This window comes from Entelurus aequoreus, linkage group LG06 (assembly GCF_033978785.1).
Source record: "Entelurus aequoreus isolate RoL-2023_Sb linkage group LG06, RoL_Eaeq_v1.1, whole genome shotgun sequence".
NCBI classification, from domain to species: domain Eukaryota; kingdom Metazoa; phylum Chordata; class Actinopteri; order Syngnathiformes; family Syngnathidae; genus Entelurus; species Entelurus aequoreus.
The window spans coordinates 12,592,408-12,617,812 of record NC_084736.1 but is presented as its reverse complement, the minus strand read 5'-3'; the positions used below and the strand labels follow the sequence as shown (position 1 = coordinate 12,617,812).

The 25,405-nt window shown below is 39.4% G+C and overlaps 1 protein-coding gene across 1 annotated transcript in view; it reads left to right on the top strand.

The window, feature by feature from the left end:
- cavin1a (caveolae associated protein 1a) overlaps window positions 1-25,405 on the top strand; it is a 42,427-nt gene that overhangs the window by 4,828 nt on the left and 12,194 nt on the right. The window contains exon 2 of the mRNA XM_062050003.1: window positions 3,732-4,257. Coding sequence (XP_061905987.1) covers window positions 3,766-4,257 — 492 coding nt within the window. The 5' untranslated portion in view covers window positions 3,732-3,765. The remainder of the gene's footprint in view (window positions 1-3,731; window positions 4,258-25,405) is intronic.

Genomic DNA, 25,405 nt, shown 5'->3' with positions numbered 1-25,405 from the left:
TTAAAAAGCAAATAAGCTACTTTTAATTTTGTTAAATGTTAAAAGTTTTAAATGTTTACATTGTTACAGAATATTTAGTCATGTTGTTGTCAATGTTGAATGAGTGGCCATACTTCTTTTTTTTTTTAAATAAAAGCCATGCCTTTTGAAAAAACTGACCTACATTTATTTTTTCATCTTCATTTTGAATAAAAAAATAATCGGTAAAAGGAAAAATAATGTATAGATTAATCGAAAAAAATAATATATAGATTAACCGATTAATCGAAGAAAATAATCTATAGATTAATCGATAGAAAAATAATCGTTAGCTGCAGCCTTAAGAACAGTGATTCGTAAACTATGGTACTAGTGGTCGCGGGCTCCATCTAACCAAATAATCGCTTAAAAGGGAACTGCAATTTTTGAGGAATTTTGCCTATCATTCACAATCCTTAATGAGAGACAAGAGCACATGTCTTTTTTTTAGGATTCTAAAGAATATAAAAAACACTTGCAACGTGTGGCTAATGGGAATCACTGTTGTAGCCTTCAAAGCCCTTTAAAAACTCTTCAAAACCCTCCATCAAAGTTCTATAAACACACCGCAAGTCTATATAATGTCGTAACTGACACATTCATAACAATTAGTAATATATCTACGTTCAATATTTGTCGTATTTTGGTCATTTTGAGCAATAACCGAACTTCTTTCCTGAGCGCATTTATTTTTGTTTCCATTCGCATTGTTTCTATTTTATACCTGCATTGTCCTTACCATCTTTTCCATCATTTGTAACTGAGCTACTGTGTGGAACAATTTCCCTTGTGGATCATTAAAGGCCTACTGAAACCCACTACTACCGACCACGCAGTCTGATAGTTTATATATCAATGATGAAATCTTAACATTGCAACACATGCCAATGCGGCCGGGTTAACTTATAAAGTGCAATTTTAAATTTCCCGGCAAACTTCCGGTTGAAAACGTTTCGATATGATGACGTTTGCGCGTGACGTCAACAGTTGAAGCGGAAGTATTCGGAGCCCATTGAATCCAATATAAAAAGCTCTGTTTTCATCTCAAAATTCCACAGTATTCTGGACATCTGTGTTGGTGAATCTTTTGCAATTTGTTTAATGAACAATGGAGACTGCAAAGAAGAAAGTTGTAGGTGGGATCTGTGTATTAGCGGCGGACTACAGCAAAACAACCAGGAGGACTTTGAGATGGATAGCAGACGCGCTAGCCGCCGACCTCACCTTAACTTCCTCCGTCTCCGGGCCGCCGACCGCATCGGTGATCGGGTGAAGTCCTTCGTCATACCGTCGATCACTGGAACACAGGTGAGCACGGGTCGTGATGAGCAGATGAGAGCTGGCGTAGGTGCAGAGCTAAAGTTTTTAGCATAGCTCTGTTGAGGTTCCGTAGCTAAGTTAGCTTCAATGGCGTCGTTAGCAACAGCATTGCTAAGCTTCGCCAAGCTGGAAAGCATTAACCGTGTAGTTACATGTCCGGAGTTTGGTAGTATTGTTGATCTTCTGTCTATCCTTCCAGTCAGGGGCTTATTTGTTTTGTTTCTATATGCAGTTAAGCCCGATGCTATCACGTTAGCTCAGTAGCTAAAGTGCTTCACCAATGTATTGTCGTGGAGATAAAAGTCACTGTGAATGTCCATTTCGCGTTCTCGACTCTCATTTTCAAGAGGATATAGTATCCGAGGTGGTTTAAAATACAAATCTGTGATCCACAATAGAAAAAGGAGAGAGTGTGGAATCCAATGAACCCTTGTACCTAAGTTACGGTCAGAGCGAAAAAAGATACGTCCTGCACTGCACGCTAGTCCTTCACTTTCACGTTCCTCATCCACAAATCTTTCATCCTCGCTCAAATTAATGGGGTAATCGTCGCTTTCTCGGTCCGAATCTCTCTCGCTGCATTGAAAACAATAGGAAAATGTGAGCAGCCCTTCCTCCGGTGACGTCACGCTACTTCCGGTAGGGGCAAGGCTTTTTTTATCAGAGACCAAAAGTTGCGAACTTTATCGTCGTTGTTCTCTACTAAATCCTTTCAGCAAAAATATGTCAATATCGCGAAATGATCAAGTATGACACATTGAATGGATCTGCTATCCCCGTTTAAATTAAAAAAAATTCATTTCAGTAGGCCTTTAAAGTTTGTCTAAATTTAAGTCTATAGCAGCGCACTTCCGGCAACAAACGCGAGTAGGTTGTAATCATGGCAGAATTGGTAACAGACAACAAGGACGACTGTTTTTGGGCAACCGAGAAATCACAGCCTAACTTTTTGAAGCTGAATATACTGAGCATGAACAGTACCTTCCGTTCATTCTATTTTCAGTTCTGAAACGCAAGTCAAAAAACAAAGATAGGGCTGTTTTTAGATTTTTGTTATTTATGGAAGATTTTAAAACAAACAAAAAAGGGTTGATTTTCATTCAAATATTGCCATAAAATTGGATTTTGTGCTTTTTCCTTTTATGTATTTTTATTTTTATTTTTTTATGGCAATTTTTTAAAAGGAAAATCGACCCTTTTGTGTGTGTTTTCAAATCTGCCATATAAAGTTAAAATAAAAAAATTGTTTTTTGATTTGCGTTTCAAAATTGGAAATAGAATGAACGGAAGGTACGCGGACCAATGCTCCTTCTAGTTGCATGTAAATGGTCTGAAAACGTCCATCCATCCATCCATTTTCTACCACTTGTCCCATTCGGGGTAGCGGGGGTGCTGGAGCCTATCTCAGCTGCATTCGGGCGGAAGGCGGTGTAAACCCTGGACAAGTCGCCACCTCATCACAGGGCCAACACAGATAGACAGTTGTAGTGTTGCCAATCAGCCTATCCCCAGGTACATGTTTTTTGGAGGTGGGAGGAAGCCGGAGTACCCGGAGGGAACCCACGCAGTCATGGGGAGAACATCCAAACTCCACACAGAAAGATCCTGAGGCCAGGATCGAACCCAGGACCTTCGTATAGTGAGGCAGACGCGCTAACCTCTCCACCACCGTGCTGCCCGGTCTGAAAATTATGCATCCATTTAGAATCAGAATGAATAAGAATCACAATTCGGATGTGAATCTTATTGTTATTACTAATATAAATATAGCCTATGTTTGAATGCATTTATTATGTTACTCTGATTTACATTCAAATCCAATGTTAAACTTGCCTGCCTCTTTTGAAAGTGACCTTTGACCCTATGCTATATTGCAATATAAAGGGCTTTGACACAAAATGTCAGTGTTCAGCCTTTACCTTGTTCTTGTGCCAACGTTGGGGCTATATGGCTCCTCCGCTGGGTTCTGCATAGAAGGCACTTTCATCACAATGGGCATGTGTGAAATTGTTCACCGTGGTGCTGCATAAACTCCAGAGTGTATCGTGTTGCTGTTTGTCATTTGCTGGAACGCCCCCCCCCCCCCCCCCCCCAGCCCCCACGTGTGTGTGGCGGGACGGGGGGGACAGAATGGGGTGGAGTCCCGGCAGCAATTGGAAGCCAGGGGGGGTCTGGGCAGGGTTTAGTCAGGAAAAGTCTGACAGGGTGGTTTCACATGGAGCGGCGTGCCTGAGCTGTGAGAGGCCCAACTCCCCTTGGCTGGCTGGCTGGCATCCCAAAGCAGAAGCACAGAGGTTTTAGTGTGAAAGGGTACGAGGAACAGTGAGAGAAGCAAGAGGGGATCCAAGAGGCTCTCGTTGGTCATTTTTCAGAAGGTTTATTTTCATCTGCAGAGGGAGTGCAAGTTTGTTTTTGGAGCTGACAGCCATGGCGGATACAGCGGTCCAGAAGGAGCACGGCGCTCTGGCAGAGGTCTCCTACGATGACGACGAGGTCGCCCTCGTGGGTGCTGCCACAGAGCCGGCGGTGGACGGCGGTAAACCCGCAGAGGAAGTGCTCGCCATCGGCTCCGGAGAAAAGAGCGAAGCCCAGGCGAACGGCGTCATGGTCCTGTCCCTGCTCGACAAGATCATCGGGGTGGTGGACCAGATCCAGCTGACACAGAACGGGCTGGAGGCTCGACAGGAGGCCATGGAGAAGTCGGTGTCCGCCATCCAGGGGGAGCTGACCAAGCTGTCCAAGAGCCACCTGGGGACGGCCACCACTGTCAACAAGATGCTGGACAAGGTCCGCAAGGTCAGCGTCAACGTCAAGACAGTGCGGAGCAACCTGGAGAAGCAGGCGGGCCAGATCAAGAAGCTGGAGAGCAACGAGGGCGAGCTGCTCAAGAGGCGCAACTTCAAAGTCCTAATCAGCCAGGTGAGCACGGTATTGTCCAAAAGTCATTTTTAAAAATGGACGGTTAGAGTAACAAACTGGAAAAAGTAACTTATTTTCCACCAGCGTCGACATAGTATGAGGCGGACTAGGTTCTGTATAAAATACAGGGTCAGATAAATACCGGATGTAACGATTATAATGCGGCTATTTACCCTCATCCCTGTCTGTAAGGCTTTGTGAAACATGGCGGGGGAAAGTGATACCCTTACACATTGATGGAGTCCCAACTCTGTTACAGTTCGGATGTTATCTCAGTCAGCGGATCTGTGTCGCTGTTCTTTACAAACCGCAGCGACAGAAAAATGGCGGCTTTTTGCAGGCAGACTGAAAGGGGCTTAAAGCAACTGTACGACATCGAAAGCTTCCAGCTTCCACATGATCCTACAACGGATGTACGCCAGTTTAGAGAAAGACCAGACGGATATGTTTATTGCATCAAAGTTGCGCACATGAAAACCATAATCACCAAGCAAAAAGGTCACTCTCTGGGTTTTACCCTTTTGGCACCCTGGAGGCAGACACTGAATACACGGCCCAGCCACTCCCCTCCTTTTTGATTGCTCACTTTGGACGCCAATCCAATGAAACCTGTTACCGTCGAACCGAGGTAACAGTTTAACTCAGCGCACGGAACAAGACTTGTCTTTTTGCACACTGATAGCGGTTTCTATTAGGGATCTGCCGATCGATCAACCATGGTTTTTTTGTGGAAAAAAGTACGAAAACTGCCCCAATTAATGCCTTTCCAAGTCGATCACCTCTGACTGATACTTCATTTTTGGTCACTCAACTGCTTAGTTAATATAATCACCTCTATTGCGGAAAATAAACTAAATTTTTTAGTACTTTAAGTTTATTCACACAGTCAGAGCAGGCCTGGATTAGACATGTTAATCGCTAAACTAGCTTCAAACGACACAAGAAATTTCGAAGTCTAGATTACTATTTTCATGTCTACAAATTCAGGTAAGAATTCCCTGGACCAAAGAGGAATTTGAGCGGATACAAAACAAAGGATTTAAAAGATAGTAGATAGTAGTTTTGACTTTTGTTTAGGTATGGTGTTCTATTGACTTTGTTTTAACCAAACATTCTTATGTAATAAATAAGGAACTAGTTAAAATATTGTGCCTATATTGTTAAACTGTCAATAGCACTCACCAAAACTATTTTGATCGCAATAGAACGATTTCACTCATGGAAGATTGGCAGCATAAAACCCTGATCGGAACATCCCGAATTTGAAATGTTTTGACACCATACATGTTTAATTCCTATGAGATGTCTGGCATCAGAGGGTTGGTCTTGAACTGGGCAATAAGCTAAGAACCAACAAAGAACAACAACAAGAACCAACAGGAAGCAATACATGAAGCTACAACTCTGAATCTATCTTGGGGCGTACCCCAGGGATCAATCCTGGGTCCAAAATTGTTCCGCCTCTATACAGTATAAACCACATTTGTAAAGTTACAAAGGACTTAAAGTAAATACTAGGGATGTCACTGTATAAACATTTCCTATCAGTTCAGTTCAGTTCAGTTTATTTATTTTTATAGCACATTTAAAAACAACCCCAGTTGGCCAAAGTGCTGTACAGACATAGGAAAAGGGGCACATAGTGTCACATTTACATCGTAACACGGAAGGATGAATAAAATGCAGTAGTAAAATATACCTTCAAAGAAGTGCGGAATATATCACCTAAAATACTGAAATGTGATAAATAAATAAAAAGGATAAAACAAGAAATTAAAACAACCAAGAAATAAAAATCATGGTTACTGTGACGGTTATCATTATTATCACGGTACTTTTAAATTAAATAAACATTTTCAAAAAGTACTGAAACTAAAATCTTTTAACCAACTTTTTATTTAAAAAAAAACCCACAAACAACACATCCAAAATGATTTGTAGAAGAAATATTATTGTAGATCAAAACACTGTTTCATGGACCTCAAGTAGAACTTGAATGTGCACATTAAAGCAACACAAGTAATATAAACAAAGTAATATGGCAGAAAAAAAACTAAAACATAAATAAATAAAATAAATGTAAAAATTGTGCTTTATTGACATTAGAGATGCAAAAAAATTTAAACAAATTTTGCAAGGTGGCACTTGTTGGCCATAAGACGTAACTGCACTTTTTGTCCATATAGATACAAATAGTGTTCATGTATGAGATATAGTCTTATGCAAAAAAAGGTGCTGGGGAATTAGAGAAAAAAGTGTAAAATTAGCTAAAACAGTTAGCACTTTAATGTTAGCATGCTAAAGTTAGCATGCTAACAGTTAACAGGTGTCCCATACCAGGTTAAATGACTGTCGACTTAGACTTATTTGCCAAAAAAGCTCCATTACTACCACGAGCCTCTGCAGCCGCTGCCATCTTGAGCTATCTGTAGTGTAAACGGTTGCAAAATTGGCTCACAAAGCTCTGCGCTGTATTGACGTTTATGTTAGCATGCTAACATAAATATAAACATGCTAACGATTAGCATGTGTCACATACCAAGTTATATGACTGTAAGGCAGGGGTCCCCAAACTACGGCCCGGGGGCCGGATCCGGCCCGCCAGCGTCCAAAATCAGGCCCGTGGGAAGTCCCAAGTATAAAAAATAAAAAAATTCTGTCTTTTCTTATCCACTTTGTACCGCGGTGTCTCCTAGCTGCTCAGGCAAATCATATTGTCTAAAAATGCATTTTCTTATTGATAACTTGACATCATCGCGCGCGCGGAAAGTGCGCTATATATATCTAATATACACTACCGTTCAAAAGTTTGTGGTCACCCAAACAATTTTGTGGAATAGCCTTCATTTCTAAGGACAAGAATAGACTTTCGAGTTTCAGATAAAAGTTCTCTTTTTCTGGCCATTTTGAGCATTTAATTGACCCCACAAATGTGATGCTCCAGAAACTCAATCTGCTCAAAGGAAGGTCAGTTTTGTAGCTTCTGTAACGAGTTAAACTGTTTTCAGGTGTGTGAACATGATTGCACAAGGGTTTTCTAATCATCAATTAGCCTTCTGAGCCAATGAGCAAACACATTGTACCATTAGAACACTGGAGTGATAGTTGCTGGAAATGGGCCTCTATACACCTATGTAGATATTGCACCAAAAACCAGACATTTGCAGCTAGAATAGTCATTTACCACATTAGCAATATATAGAGTGTATTTCTTTAAAGTTAAGACTAGTTTAAAGTTATCTTCATTGAAAAGTACAGTGCTTTTCCTTCAAAAATAAGGACATTTCAATGTGACCCCAAACTTTTGAACGGTAGTGTATATATATATATATATATATATATATATATATATATATATATATATATATATATATATATATATATATATATACACACACACAGTACAGCCCGGCCCCCGGGCAAATTGTTTTAACTCAATGCGGCCCCCGAGTCAAAAAGTTTGGGGACCCCTGCTGTAAGGTGTATGGCTGTTTAATTAGAGGAAAAAAACTTAAAGTTAGCTTAAAAGTTAGCACTTTATGATAATAAAACAAAAAATAGGTAAACATGAATAAACACACACTCACGTACACAAACACATGTACACACTCCTGAAAAAATGAAGATAAATTGCTATGGAAGGAAACAAATAGTATAATTAAGTAGGTGTTGTTTCTTCCTTTAAACATTAAAGTTAAAGTACCAATGATTGTCACACACACACTAGGTGTGGTGAAATTCGTCCTCTGCATTTGACCCATCCCCTTGTTCACCCCCTGGTAGGTGAGGGGAGCAGTGGGCAGCAGCGGTGCCGCGCCCGGGAATCATTTTTGGTGATTTAACCCCTAATTCCAACCCTTAATGCTGAGTGCCAAGCAGGGAGGTAATGGGTCCCATTTTTATAGTCTTTGGTATGACTCGGCCGGGGTTTGAACTCACGATCTACCGATCTCAGGGCGGACACTCTAACCACTAGGCCACTGAGTAGGTAATGAGAGACTGTAAATATGTGATGTACCAATAGTGTAACTGTATGCGTGTTCGAAATGAAATAAAACCACAACCAAGCATCCGCTCATGTCTCACCCTTGTCCAAATATGCTGCAGTTGACAAAAATAAGTACAGTATACTATTTTTTTCCTGGGGGGCACCTGTTGCTCGGCAGAATTCATGGGGCACATTTTTCAAAAAGCCAGTGTGAAACGTTCAAACTGACTAAACCGAGTGAAATAATGTGGAAATTGACTTCATACAAAGTTGTTTTTTACGCTAGAAAACGAACAAATCTTTTTAGTAGTATTACCGTACGTACATTGTTATCTCACTTGACCACGTTCATTCATGTGCATTAATTTCATAGTTAAAATGCCACTCTGTATTAAATATAAGATCTGCACAGCTGCCCACAATGTTATTTGGTGTCATGTGAAGGCTTCTTGAGGCTCCTCCCGTTCCACAGGACTTCCAGTAGGATTACGCAGTAAAACGCTATAAATACAGAAGGTGTCAATAAAAATATTATACTTCTAAACACAGGCATGGGAGGGGATGGGTGGAGATAGAACCTACCCCCGTCTACCGCAGAGCATAGTTGGCAACGCCTCAGATGAAGATGTAGTTAGCGTGCGGTTATTTGGACCTGTCACATGTGTCGGATTAATTTTGGAAACAAAAGTCATAAAAGCAAGGCCGCAATGTGAGTGGATGTGCGTGAGAGGGTGATGGCGGAGCTGCTGAGCGACGGAGCTCCCGTTGTGAACATGACACTCGCCCTGCGCCGCTCTGTTTTTAGCAGGAGACGTTCTCACGTCCGGCTGCCGAAGGTTTAGCTTGCAGCAACCGTGCTTGTTTTATCTCAGACCCACGAGAACAAAACGCTAAGTGTGACTCTTAACCTTATTCTAAATCTGACTGCACGCCCCCAAGCTTGTGACTTAATTCAACAACGCATTTCATTCTTCAGCCTGTCACTATGCGCAGTGCATTTTGCACCTTGCTCTACGTCACCACATTGGCATTAGGGAGGGGCCTCAATTCTGTATCACAATATACCGTATTTTCCGGATCATAGGGCGCATCGGATTATAAGGCGCACTGCCGATGAGCGGGTCAAGTCAGGTCTATTTTCATACAAAAGGCACACCGGATTATGGGGCGCATTAAAGGAGTCATATTCTGATTTTTTTTTTCTAAACGTAAAACCCTTCCTTATGGTCTAGATAACATGTAATGGTGGTTCTTTGGTCAAAATGTTGCATAGATGATGTTTTACAGATCATCTTCAAGCCGCTTTCTGACAGTCTCTTCAGGATGCGCCGTTTTGTGGGCGGTCTTACCGTATTTTCCGCACCATAAGGCGCCCCGTGTTATTAGCCGCACCTTCAATGAACGGCATATTTCAAAACTTTGTTTACCCATTAGCCGCACCGGGGCTATTAGCCGCACCTACGCTGCGCTAAAGGGAATGTCAAAAAAACAGTCAGATGGAGGTCAGTCAAACTTTAATATATTAAAAACCAGCGTTCTAACAACTCTGTTCACTCCCAAAATGTAATGTGCAATCAAGTAACGTGCAAATGTGCAATCACAAAAATAGTAACACTCAAAATAGTACAGTGCAGAGCAATAGCAACATCAATAACTCAACGTTGCTCGAACGATAATGTCACACAACACACAAAATAAACATTTCAAGCTCACTTTCTGAAGTTATTCTTCATCCATAAATCCCTCGAATTCTTCTTCTTCGGTGTCTAAATTAAAAAGTTGGGCGAACACGGCATCCAAAATGGCTGGCTCCGTCTCGTCGAAGTCATCAGAGTCAGTGTCGCTGTTGTTGTCCAGCAGTTCCGTGATTCCTGCCTTCCGGAACGCTCGGACCACAGTTGAGACCGATATATCCGCCCAGGCATTTACAATCCACTGGCAGATGTTGGCGTATGTTGTCCGGCGCTGTCACCCTGTTTTAGTGAAGGTGTGCTCGCCTTCGGTCATCCATCGTTCCCACGCCGTTCGCAGTCGAGCTTTAAATGCCCTGTTTACACCAATATCCAGTGGTTGGAGTTCTTTGGTTAATCCACCCGGAATGACGGCGAGTGTTGAATTAGTGTGTTTCACTTGTTTTTTTACACCATCAGTTATGTGGGCACGCATGGAGTCGTAAATCAACAAGGATGGAGCTGTGTGAAAAAAGCCACCCGGTCTCTTCACATACACTTCTTTCAACCACTCGCTCATCTTTTCCTCATCCATCCATCCCTTCGAGTTAGCCTTTATGATAATGCCGGCTGGAAAGTTCTCTTTTGGCAATGTCTTCCTTTTGAAAATGACCATGGGTGGAAGTTTCTGTCCATTAGCATGACAAGCTAGGACCACTGTGAAAGACGACTTCTCATGCCCTGTGGTGCGAATATTTACCGTACGTGCTCCTGTTTTATCCACGGTGCGGTTCACAGGAATATCAAAAGTGAGGGGAACCTCGTCCATGTTGATGATGTGCTCTGGCCGGATCTTTTTTTCAGCTATCTTGTTTTTACAATACGTGCGAAAAGTAGCCAGCTTTTCTTGAAAGTCTTTTGGTAGTTGCTGTGAAATAGTAGTCCGTGTGCAGATGGAGAGATTGCGTCTTTTCATGAACCGAAAACACCAAGAAGCACCACCTTTAAAATCATCCAAGTGAAGTTCGCTTGCTAGCGCTGTTGCCTTCATTCGAATAGTGATGGTACTAACACTTCTGCTTGCTGCTCTCTGCTCAACAACCCACTGTTCGAGTCTGTCCTCCAACTGTAGCCATCTTGCTTTGTTCCCTCGGAAACTCAGTTTTGTCTTCTGTACTTGGCGCAGGTCATCTTGTTGCTTCCTCCACCCACGCACCATCGATTCATTTATGTTCAGTTCTCTCGCTGCTGCTCTATTTCCGTGTTCTTCTGCGTGACTGATCGCCTTGAGTTTAAACTCTGCGTTGTACGCGTGTCTCTTTGTAGGAGCCATTTTGTGGTCGTCTTTACAGTAACACACAAAAGAAATGAATCGTATTTTTCGCGCGCTTCCTTTTCTACGGGGGCGGATGCTCACCTTGGCTTACAGTAGAAGAAGAAGCGCTTCCTCTTCTACGGGGAAAAAGATGGCGGCTGTTTACCGTAGTTGCGAGACCTAAACTTTATGAAAACGAATATTAATCCGTACAAAAGCCGCTCCGGATTATTAGCCGCACTGTCTGCTTTTGACAAAAATTGTGGTTTTTAGGTGCGGCTTATGGTGCGGAAAATACGGTATTTACGTGGCTCACCTTCGACAGGGTCTTTTCTCCGTCATCTTTGTTGTAGCGGTGTAGCGTGCAAGGACGGGAGTTGAAGAAGCTAACTATTTTAATGACATTCAGACTTTACTTAAATCAATAACGGAGCAGCATCTCCTCATCCGTGACTCACTAGTGCAACAACAACGCTGGAAATGTGTCCCGTGAAAAACCGTCCGACCGGAACTCTCTAATAACTAAAGTTCCTTGGGTGAATAATGTAAACTCACTACACCGGTATGTTTTAGCACTTTTATGGCATGTTTACTGACAGATAGACCGTAATTTCCGGACTATAAGCCGCACCTGACTATAAGCCGCACCAGCTAAATTTAGGGGAAAATACAGATTGCTCCATATATAAGCCGCACCCGACTATAAGCCGCAGGGTTTTGATGTGTAATTAGCGTAGTATATAGGGGTTCCTGCTACCACGGAGGGGATTGTCGGGACAGAGATGACTGTTTGGGAACGCAAAGCGCCCCATTTATTAACAATAAATCTTTTAATCATTCAATCAAACTTTCACATCTTTGACATGGCGAACAGCATTCGTGCAGAGTACAAATAATACAACGGTGCAAAGTAATACAAAGTGCTCGCCTGTACGTTATCAAAATAACCAGCCTACCGGTATATGAAAAGTCAGTCTTTAATCATTGTGTCATCGTCTTCCTCCTGCGTACTAAAACCACCGAAATCCTCTTCGTCTGTGTCGGAGAAGAACAGGCCGTAAATAAGCCGCACCCTTGTATAAGCCGCAGGGACCAGAACGAGGGGAAAAAGTAGCGGCTTATAGTCCGGAAATTACGGTAAGTAAGAACTTTACACTACTTTATGTTAGAAATGGCAACAGCGTAGGATTAATGTCCCATAACAAGAAGATAGAGAAAAAGAATAAGTTTATCGACTGCCACGGACTACAATGACAGACGCGCGCAAATTTTCAGGACTTATGCAGATCCCAAATACAGATCAGCAGGTACCAGAAGGTAAGAAAAGATGCTTTTGCATAATATTGCGAAAAACAAAACGGCATATAATATGTCTTACCTTATACACACACCATAATAATACTCATATGTTGAAGCACAGTACAATCCATCAAGCGGTGCGGCTTCATAGCTTACTAAAGTCGTACTAAAACATTTTGATAGATTTTTGATCACCGCGTGTAATGTTCTGTATTTTCAATGGAACATATAACATTTTGGTGTAGTTAACTTGAGTCATATTGTAGTCTACATGTATCTCTTATGTGTGACTGCCATCATATTGCAGTCATACTGCCATCTACTGGTCACACTTATCATTTCACGATGTACCAAATAGACATACTTGTCAACCTTAAGACCTCCAATATCGGGAGGTGGGGGTGGTTGGGGGCGGGGGCGTGGTTATTAGCACAAGAGGTTCTACATCAACATCATGTAACATCGATCCGTTGTGGTGAAGAAGGAGCTGAGCCGGAAGGCAAAGCTCTCAATTTACCGGTCGATCTACGTTCCCATCCTCACCTATGGTCATGAGCTTTGGGTTATGACCGAAAGGACAAGATCACGGGTACAAGCAACCGAAATGAGTTTCCTCCGCCGGGTGGCGGGGCTCTCCCTTAGAGATAGGGTGAGAAGCTCTGTCATCCGGGAGGAGCTCAAAGTAAAGTCGCTGCTCCTCCACATCGAGAGGAGCCAGATGAGGTGGTTCGGGCATCTGGTCAGGATGCCACCCGAACGCCTCCCTAGGGAGGTGTTTAGGGCACGTCCGACCGGTAGGAGGCCACGGGGAAGACCCAGGACACGTTGGGAAGACTATGTCTCCCGGCTGGCCTGGGAACGCCTCGGGATCCCCCGGGAAGAGCTGGACGAAGTGGCTGGGGAGAGGGAAGTCTGGGCTTCCCTGCTTAGGCTGCTGCCCCCGCGACCCGACCTCGGATTTGCGGAAGAAGATGGATGGATGGATGGTTACATGATATATCATATCAAATGTATCATATACATCAATACAATCAATTGGCATGTTAAGCGGGTGTGCATTTAAGCATTGAGTGAATTTAGATCAGTGAGGCCGAGGATCTGGTTTTGGTATGCTGAAAGGTTTGTATGTTCCCTGGCTGGGAATTTTGCTGCAGGAGAGGATTACAGTATTGGAATCTGTCAGAAATGCAAGCGCAGATATTTGGGCTTAATAAATTACAGCCAGCAGGTGTGTCTGATGTGCCATCGTCTCCATTTCTGAAAGCCGGGCCACTTTAATATTGCTAACATTTTGTTTGTTAAGAAAACAAATGCAACGTACAGCGGTAACTCGGGTTATGTTAGTCGTCTGTTCCAAAATGTCAGACAAAAATTACAAATTTACCCACATGACAAAATGTAAATCCAATTAGTCTGTTCCAGACATGCAAAAATATGAACACAAAGCATAGTTTTAGAGAACAATTGTAATTTAACATGCATAAATCAATGTGAGGTACATATAAATGATGAATGAAATACATACGGACGCCATCTTTTGTCGCTATGAGTTCTGTCTTGAATTCAATGGTGTTTCTCACCTTCTTCATCAAAGTGCTGGCATTCGCAACTTCCTTTGGCCCCATGTTGGATTATTTTACAATCGTCTTCTAAAAAAACAGAAAGACTTCTGGGGTAACTGTCATTTAGCAAAGAACTACGGCGTCAATGTAATAAAAAGTAATATGAATGAAAAACAAATTGTTCAATAATAATTTATCTGTATGAAATAACTAAATTAACATTAAATGAATAACTTTATTTTGTTTTTTTCAAGATTGCATTATGATTTATTTCCAAGCTTCTCAATTATTTTCTGTTACCCCCCTCGATAGGAAGAAGAAAACATTTCGCCCCCCCCCCACACTCTGTGCCGCGACTATGAAAAATTGTTAAAAGTACACCTCTGCATAACATTGTAACCTTATTAACATTAAAGCACGATTAAAAACACAGAAATATAGATAAACTAACAACAAAGAATAACTTAACATGGTATTTAGTCTGTAACAAAAAATATTTTAAGTTACATTTAATCAAAAATAAGACCTTTTTTAAAATATAAACATTTGCGGACCGACTTGAACCATTTGTTACTGGAAAAATGTAAATTAAATAAACTCAATAAATAAATAAAAATTCAAATTGATCAGCAACATTAACATAGGAGCACAATATACAAAACATTTTAACCGACAAAACAAAAATGAATAAAACTATTTAAAGTCAGGATTAATGGCCACACTGAGCACGATTTGTAGTGCTCAGCTTTTCGAAGCGAGGTTTGAAGCATGATACTGATAAAGCATAGTTACCCAAGGTCACGTGCGCTTGGTATCCACCCAGTAGGGCCCGCCCCGCTGTTTGAGAAGAACTGATCAAGTTTCGTGTTTAACTTGTATGTCCGCTGGAACAAAAGACTTGTACTTATCCATCCATCCATTTTCTCCCACTTGTCATTTATATAGCCCTTAATCACAAGTGTCTCAAAGGGCTTTACAAACTGACAACGGCATCCCTTGATCTAAACCCCCACTTCCTGTACTTAACCTACCTACTACCTGACTGCTGATTGGTCAGCTGCTGCATGCTGTCAATCAACGAGCTTGTGGGAGGTGTAAAGCAGGGGTGTCAATGTCAAGGCCCGCGGGCCACATCCGGCCCGCGAATGAATTATCTATGGCCCCTGGGATGTTGTTTGATTAGTATTAGAACCAGCCCACAGGCCACAGCTGTCTGCTGCTGTTTTGCACGCACCAATACTCCATCAGGAATGTTCAAAATGGGGTCCCAGGGACCCCATCAAGTCATAAAAATGGGGTCCCACGGTAACTTTTTTGTAACCGTTTTGAAAACAAATGATAAATGTATGCATTAACCTGTTATATATCACATTGTATATTGTGTTTTGGAAAAAGGTTGTCATAAATGTTACCTAATTATTTTTTTTAAAATAATACAAAGGAAAACACATTTTTATGCATATGTAAATGTATTCAGGTATAAACGTTCATTCACTTTCTTCTTTCCTTCATGGATCTAAACTTTACCGCTGCCGGTATTTTTTTCAATATTTTTATTGTAATATTTTCAGAATGTGTTTGTTCTATTTTTGGCCAAAGTAAGACAAAGAAAACAATCTGAAGTTGTCTTTATTTTTTAGTTTTAATGCCATGATTTTAATAGTCCGGCCCGCGTGTGCACAGATTTTCCTTCATGCGGCCCCTGAGCTAAAATTAGTTTGATACCCCCGGTCTAAAGGGACAAGCTTTAGCCTGAATGGCCGTTTTCCATCTGACGCTAGTGTTTGACTTGTCTTCATTTAATACAGTGGACATTAAAAAGTGCAAGGGACAAAAACTGCTTTTTGTAAACGAGCAAGGCACATGCCCCTCCCCCCTATTTACGTCCTTGGCCAAGGAGATTTTGGATTCCAATGTGAAGCTTTTTACAGTAACCCAACAAATATTGTAGTTAGAGATGTCAGATAATATCGGACTGCCGATATTATCGGCCGTTAAATGCTTTAAAATGTAATATGGGAAATTATCGGTATCGGTTTCAAAAAGTAAAATGTAGGACTTTTTAAAACGCAGCTGTGTACACGGACATAGGGAGAAGTACAGAGCGCCAATAAACCTTAAAGGCGCTGCCTTTGCGTGCCGGTCCAATCACATAACATCTACGTTTTTTCACACACACAAGTGAATGCAACGCATACTTGGTCAACAGCCATACAGGTCACACTGAGGGTGGAAGTATAAACAACTTTAACACTGTTACAGATATGCGCCACACTGTGAACCCACACCAAACAAGAATGACAAACACATTTCGGGAGAACATCCGCACCGTAACACAACATAATCACAACAGAACAAATACCCAGAACCCCTTGCAACACTAACTCTTCCGGGGCGCTACTATATACACCCCCCGCTACCTCCTACCCCGCCCACCTCAACTTCCTCATGCTCTCTCAGCGAGAGCATGTCCCAAATTCCAAGCTGCTGTTTTGAGGTATGTTAAAAAAAATAATGCACTTTGTGACTTCAATAATAAATATGGCAGTGCCATGTTGGCACTTTTTTCCATAACTTGAGTTGATTTATTTTGGAAACCCTTGTTACATTGTTTAATGCATCCAGCGGGGCATCACAACAAAATTAGGCACAATAATGTGTTAATTCCACGACTGTATATATCGGTATCGGTTGATATCGGAATCGGTAATTAAGAGTTGGACAATATCGGAATATCGGATATCGGCAAAAAAGCCATTATCGGACATCTCTAATTGTAGTATCTTACTCTGTTTCCACATGTTTTTCCACAAAATCCTACTCTGTTCTTTTTGCTAGTTTAGTCTGCCAAAGTTGGCTGGAAACATGAGCTGTGTTGTGTTATTTGAGGCATGGATCACGCTGACTGAAAGCATTTGTGTTAATCAACACTGAAACCGTTACCATTGTTAGGACCCGGTCACGTTTTTCGAGCAGCTGCAAAACGAGCTGGCTCGCTATCACGCCGCCCGTGGCTAGTTGTGTGCTATTTCCTGCCGCACAGCCGCTGTTTTTTAATTCAATAGGCCAGCAAGATATTGGCGCGGCTGCAACTCTCCGCTGGCTCCTGCTCGACTTTTACCACGTTCCTCTTTGTGTGTGTTAATGTCCTACAGCGGGGCCAGTTTAGACTCAGGATCGGGCTAAGGATGAGATAAGGGTTATGCACGCGGAGGTGTCGGTGGTACTGAATGTCAACGGAATATACGTTGGCTTGTCTTAAAGGCCCCACATGAGGGCGATACCAACGTGTGTGTGGTCATTGCTTGCCGACTTTACCCTTGCTTTTGCTGATGAACCTTATGGCCCAGCTTGCTAATGCAGCGTTAACTCCGGGTGTTTATTCTAATCCGACTTTAGCTCCGTCTCTATGCAGACAATAGCTACATACCTTAGGGTGTTGTTGTTTTTTGGCAACGCGCTTGATAATTCAACTTGTAGTAATGTAAGCTGGCAACATTGGCGAGGTTTTTTTTTTTGATTGATGCATTGAGACTTTTATTAGTAGATTGCACAGTACAGTACATATTCCGTACAATTGACCACTAAATGGTAGCACCCGAATAAGTTTTTCAACTTGTTTAAGTCGGGGTCCATGTTAATCAATTCATAGTATAAATAGATACTATCAGCATAATACAGTCGTCCCACAAGTTAATCATCAGAGTATATACATTGAATTATTTACATTATTTACAATCCGGGGTGTGGGATGTGGAGGGGGGGGGTCATCAACAATTATATAATCTGAGAAATGGACATTGAAACAGTGTAAGTCTGACTTGGTAGGATATGTACAGCGAGCAGTGAACATAGTGAGCTCAGAAAGCATAAGAACAGGTATATACATTTGATTATTTACATTTGATTAATTACAATCCGGGGAGGTGGGATGTGGTGTGGGGAGGGTGTTAGTCTAGGGTTGTAGTTGCCTGGAGGTGTTCTTTTATATACACGACTGTATACATCGGTATCGGTTGATATCGGAATCAGTAATTAAGAGTTGGACAATATCGGAATTTTGGATATTGGCAAAAAAGCCATTATCGGACACCTCTAATATATATATATATATATATATATATATATATATATATATATATATATATATATATATATATATATATATATATATATTTTATATATTTTATTTTTTTATTTTTATATATATATTTTTTTTTTTTATATATATATATTTTATATATATATATATATATATATATATATATATATATATATATATATATATATATATATATATATATATATATATGTGTGTGTATATATATATATTTATTTTTATTTTATTTTTTTTCTATTAATCTTCATATGTCTTACTTGTATTTTATTCTTTATCTCTAAACATGGTTCTTACTGTTTTACAAGTTTTATTATTTTTATTATTTTTATTTTCCAACGTTCCTCAGATGAGCCATCTGCCTCAGGGGTGTCAGCGTCCTGGTGGCCATGGTCTGATGACTTCCTAGTGCAGATGGCTCCTGTGATAGTGTTTACTCAAATGTCTCCTCTGTACTCAGCCATGCAATCATTGGTCCATTTAGTTGCAAATGTGTGAATGTTGTGTGTGTTTGTGTTTGGTATCTGTGTCCATGCGTACGTATATGATAATGGGGGATACGGGTCACCGGGGTATTGTTTTAACTTTGTAAAACACTTTGCGTTGCATTTCTTTTAGGTATGAAAAGCGCTTTATAAATAAAGCTTGAGCTGGTAAATCGTTGTCTGTATTTGAATCGTCCCAACACAGCATCCATGTAATCGTGCGGATGAATCCGTTCGGTGAGGTCTTGCGTCGGCGTGCCCGGACTGGAATCTGGGTGTGTTCAGTTGCAACTGATACCCTTTGCGCGCCACTCTCGAGACACGTCTCACTCGACAGTTTTTCGTGCCAAACTTGTTGACCTCCTAGGGGATGGCGGCCGGCGAGTATCGCACAGCGCCACATTTCTACCCCCGCCCACGACGTGTACCAATCAGTTCCACTTTGTTACTGCTACTACGCTCGTTATATAAGCCCTCCCCTTCAGAGCAAACAACTGTGGACTTAAAAAACAGACGGACGAGCGGTGCTAAATTAGCATCGTGATTCATCCCACTGGCATCTACCGTTCCCCCACCCTCCGTCTCAGATTTTCCCCCCCGTCCAGTCCGCCTTGGACCTTTAACCCAGAACCCCACGCAAGTCCTATAGAGCGTCTTATTTGCAGCACCGCTCGCACACTATATTGCCGTCTTCGAATTGAGTGACGGTGGAAAGATGGCTGACAGGCTCCACATTTCACTGTTGCATGTCAGCGAGCACAGTCGGTCACTTTGCTACCTGGTCGTACATCAATATGATCACATATACCATTGTTTTATAATACTAAACTTGACATATGTATGCTTTTATTCCCCTATGAGGTAATAACCCCTATTTGATAACATGGTAAATGTTAAACAAAGGAACCAAACAAATGACCAGTAATTGCCAAGACATGGAGAAGGGGTAGGATTGAAGAAGCTCCTCTTCTTTGTACTCCTTTTCGGACACGTTATACTGTAAAATTCTGACTGTTTTCATTTGCTTGGGTATTTAAAACTTGCAGAGGGGCAAAGCATGGGCAAAAAAAGTACTTGGAAAAAATGTGTTGTGCTTCAGGATTTTTTTATTTATTTTTTAACTTTCCAAAATAGGCTGTTTGATTTTTAAAACATGATAAATAATAATTATTAAATATTAATCATAAATAATAGAGTTTAGAATATTATTTTAATACATTTTCCAGTAAATAATGCATGTGGATGCAGGTTTTTTTTCATGTATTATTTATCAAAATAATATTTCTAAAACAAAAATGTGTTGTTCTTCAGGATTTATTTAATTTTTACTTTGCAAAATAGGCTGTTTGATTATTTTTTTAATATTTCAATAAATTAAAATATATTATTATATTTTTACATATTTTTTCCAGTAAATAATGGATTTTTTTCATTTAATATTATTCATAATAATATTTTCAGAATATACTTTTTTCAGTATGTGTATCCAGGATTAGTTTCACTGAATATTTATAAATAATTTATTAATAATTTAGGCTGCAGCTATCAATTATTTTAATAATTTCGTAATCTATTGATTAATCCAATTAATCACGTAATCGGATAAAACTAACTTTATAGCCTCAATGCGTACTTTAGGGATAATAGTGGAAATAAACAATTGTTCTGCTTGCCATAAAAAAGTAATTATGTTGTTCTCATGAATGCACATCAACATTGAAATTTCACTTTTAACATGTGTGCATTAATATCACTCTCCTGTGCGCTTTATTGCAGCGGCCATGCGGAAACAATGTTCGCTTATTTAAAGTTCCAGGCACTTCATGCGATCTTCATCCTCATTAAATTCTAATTCAAATAAATAATAAGATACATTTAAGCTTTTTCTAATTAAATGAATCGATTAATTCGGTTAAACGTTGCCGCTCTAATACAAAAAATCTATAAACTTGACATTTTTACCCTATTTATTCCGTATTTATTAACCTGGTAAATATTAAACACACGAGGTGAACAAACTACCAGTAATTGCAAAGAGGATTAAATAAGTTCTGCTTCTTTTTACTCATTTTAAAACATGTTAAAGCAGGGGTCCCCAAACTACGGCCCAGCGTCCAAAATCTGGCCCGCCGAAAGTCCCAAGTTAAGAAAAAAAAAATTTTTTTTTGGGGGGGGGTAATTTTTGTATTTATTTATTATTATTTATTTTTTATTTTTTATTTTTTTTAAATCTGTCCTTTCTGATCCAATTTCTACCGCTTGTTACTCTCGGTGTCTCCTTGCCGCTCAAGCAAATCATATTGTTTAAAAATGCATTTTCCCATCAATAACGTGACATCATCGTGCTTGGAATATATATATGTAAATAGCACGGACCCCGGCCAAATTTTTTTTAACCCAATGCGGCCCCCCGAGTCCAAAATTTTGGGGACCCTGTGTTAAACCATAAAACTCTGACTGTATTATAATCCATCCATCCATCCATCATGTGTTTGTGTATTTATTGGCAAAAAACTTGCAGATTTTTACAGCATAGCCCAGGAAAGCACTTGTAAAAGCGTATTTTTCTTCTTTTTTTTTAGTTTGCAAAATAGGCCGTGTTTGATTATACAAAACAAAATATTCAATATGTCAATAAAGTAAATAATTTTATTTATTATAATATTTTTTAATATATTTTCCAGTAAACAATGCACGTGAATGTAGGTTTAAGAATATATATATACATATATATATATATATATATATATATATATATATATATATATATATATATATATATATATATATATATATATATATATATACATATATACATATATATATATATATATACATATATATTTATATATATATATATATATATATATATATATATATATATATATATATATATATATATATATATATATATATATATATATATATACATATATATATATATATATACATATATATTTATATATATATATATATATATATATATATATATATATATATATATATATATATATATATATATATATATATATATATATATATATATATATATATATATATATATATATAGGGCTGCAACAACCAATCGATTAAATCGATTAAAATCGATTATGAAAATAGTTGGCGATTAATTTAGTCATCCATTCGTTGGATCTATGCTATGCGCATGCGCACAGGCATTTAAAAAAAAAAAAGTTTTATTTATTTATTTATTTGAATTTTTTTTTGTAACCCTTTTATTTATAAACTGCAACATGTACAAACAGCTCAGAAACAATAATCAAAATAAGTATGGTGCCAGTATACTGTTTTTTTTCAATAAAATACTGGAAAGGTTAGAAATGTAGTTTGTCTCTTTTATCCAATTATTAATTGATTAATCGAAGTAATAATCGACAGATTAATCGATTATCAAATTAATCGTTAGTTGCAGCCCTAATATAATATATATATATATATATATATATATATATATATATATATATATATATATATATATATATATATATATATATATATATATATATATATATATATATATATATATATATATATATTTATTTATTTTTATTTTTTTCAACATTAAATTTAGATAATTCATGGGTTTCCAGGAGTTTCGTCACTGAATATTTTATAAATGTTGTTTAATAATAATCATATTTCTAATAATATTTTTTTTTAATCATTTAACATTTTCCGGACTTTCTTTGTAAATAATGCATTATTCTAGGAGACAAAATTCAGTCAAACACCAGGAAGCGTGGCTATGGGTTTGGTTACAAAAAGGTCTACAAAAGAAAAAAGGCCATTTCATTTTGGTGAGGATCTGTTAAAGGTGCAGATACTGGAAGTAACGTTATCCTCCACGAACTAAGACGTAGCCTGTTTTGTGACATTTTAATGACATTTAATTGTATTAATACATGCATTTAGTTTAGTAGACTTTAATAGTAAACGGAATGTCACATTATGATGAGACAACTATTCCAAAAACACTTATATAAGTCGACCACCTGTGGAAACACTGCGGTGACTTGTAGCAGGACAAAGTGCTCCTTACTCTACCGTCTGTCAACATGAATGACAGCATCAAACAGTTCTCACCTAGACGTGAGCGCGAATGTTACGTTTTCCACCTCGGACAGAGTGGAAGGGCTTCCCCACTCTTTAGATCCCAAAAAACCACAGACCTCCCCCTAGCCGGGGAATATGAAATATGACATACTATGTTAAATGTAATATAACTTGACTGGGTGGGTTTTGTGGAACAGCGAGGCCTCTGTCTGGTTCTTGTGGATTTTCCGTGACTCACAGCAGCCCTCCTTGAATGGCTTCCCAACTGAATTGTGTGCTCAGTTGTTGCAGCTTTATTTGGGGATCATGTGTGGGCGTCACAATTAATCAGCCCTTCGCATCGAGGGTTGCTTATTTTAAGCACCAGCGGGTCTGGCTCGCTCAACGTACGCTCCGTGCCGAGCTCTCATGGGGCCCCGACGTCCGATATCACTCATTGTGAAAGTGGGGTACACAGCTGCAAGGACCAGACGGGGTCCGACAGCTGATATCATCTCCCAGCCCCCACTTGCGAGCCACCATGAAGGCCTCGCTGTCGCCCTGCCCGAAAAAGAACAGCAGGCATGTCGGTGGACCAGGAATGTAAATGTGTTGTTTCTCTAAGTGCAAAGAATCAGATAGAAAGAAACGGAATGCGTAGTTTTATACCTGCCAAATATTAGGCATGGTTTGATACCACTTTTTAGGCCTTTTTCCACCAAAAGTTCAGGAATTGTAAATTCCTGGAATGAAAGGTTCCTGTTAGGGTTGTACGTTATACCGGTACTAGTATAGTATGGCGGTACTAATGAATCCAAAACGATACTATACTCTGTTTGAAAAGTACCAGTTTGCCATATTTATTTATTTTTTTACAGGCATGACGGCGCGTCGTGATATTGGTGGTTTTACGAGCGGAGGAGCATGTTCGGCAGCGCACAATCACAGAGTACTTTCAAGCAAACACAGTGTGTAGACAGAAAAGGGAGAACGGACGCATTTTGGCTTAAAAACTAACGATAAAGGTGAAGCTATATTCGGTCGCATTTACCGTATTTTTCGGACTATAAGGCGCACTTAGAATCCTTTCATATTCTCAAAACTCGACGGTACGCCTAATAGGGATGATGTTTGATAAGAAATTATCGAGTTCGAGCCTATTATCGAATCCTCTTATCGAACCGATTCCTTATCGATTCTCTTATCGAGTCCAGATAGGTTGTTGTATATGGAAAAAAACACACAATATTTGGTTTAACAAAAGCTCACTTTTATTATATAAGAAAAAAATTAAATCTAATAAATAAATAAATATTGACTGTTACCCCCCTAAAAAAAATTAAAAAAATAAATAAATATTGACTGTTGTTACCCAAAGTATATTAAGTGGGATTTTTAAGAAAAACAAATATATACAGTAACACAAAAACCACCTGTGTCTGTGATCACTATAGGTGTATAAATAATAATATAGTGTTAAATAAAATCAGTCCCTTGGGCACAAAACTGAAAATAATACAGCTCTTCAAAAAGTGCACTTCTGCTGCTATTTGACATAACTGTTTTTTATGATGCTTTGACATTTTTGCACTTTATTTCTTTATTGAAAGAAAATTCTATGAAGAGAAAAGTTGTTTGCAAATGTGGTTACAATGCTAAAAAATGAAAAGTTAAAGCTAAAAAAAGAAATACACTTTATTTAGTTAAAATCTTTCTTTATAGGGGGAAAGGTGTGATGTTATGAGCTAGGGAAAATAACAACTACACTACCCAGCATGCAACGGGAGTGACGAGCATGCGCGGTAGCCCCGAAAAGTGTTGTTGCATGTCACCACCCGGCAGCTAAGAATGAGGTTATGAGCACGCTTTGAAAGTAAACGTCAAGAACTCAGCCAACACGCCTCGTCTGCATTATTTATAATTAGACAGACAACACATACACAGTGTGGTTCTGTTTTGTTTACAAGGAAAGAAAAACAAAAGTTAAAAAAGGGAGATGTGTTGTATATATATGTATGTGCTGCGGTTGCTTTAAGAACGTTGCGACAGCTGCCGTAAAGGAGGTGCGTTGCTAGCCTGGTTGCTATGTTTCCGGTTGGTCGTAAAAGTGTTCGTCATGTGTTTGTACCCTGCTCAAATCTCTCAGTAAAGTTATTCATTGGATTATACCTTTTGTTTTGAACTTTATTACACCTTGGAGCGCTTTTTCCGGTACATTGTTTTTCCTGCTTTCCCTATCTGCGCCTAATGACTGAGCTACATGACGTAATTTCTTGTGATGTCTCACGGGGCATTTCTGGTCGGGACGGGATTGGTCCCAGGGATTCGAATAAAGAACCAACTCTTTTTCTTTACTATAGTGGTCTCGATAACGGGTACCGGTTCTCAAAAAAGCATTCGAGTCCGAGGACTCGGTTCTTTTCTTATCGAACAACCGGGAAAACCGGTTTCGAGTATCATCCCTAGCGCCTAATGTACGCAATAAATTGGGTTGTGTTTACAGACCTCGAAGCTATTTTATTTGGTAGATGGTGAAATGATAAGTGTGACCAGTAGATGGCAGTCTCACATAAGAGATACATGTAGACTGCAACATGACTCAAGTAAACAACACCAAAATGTTATATGTTTCATTGACAATATAGAACATTGCAAACGG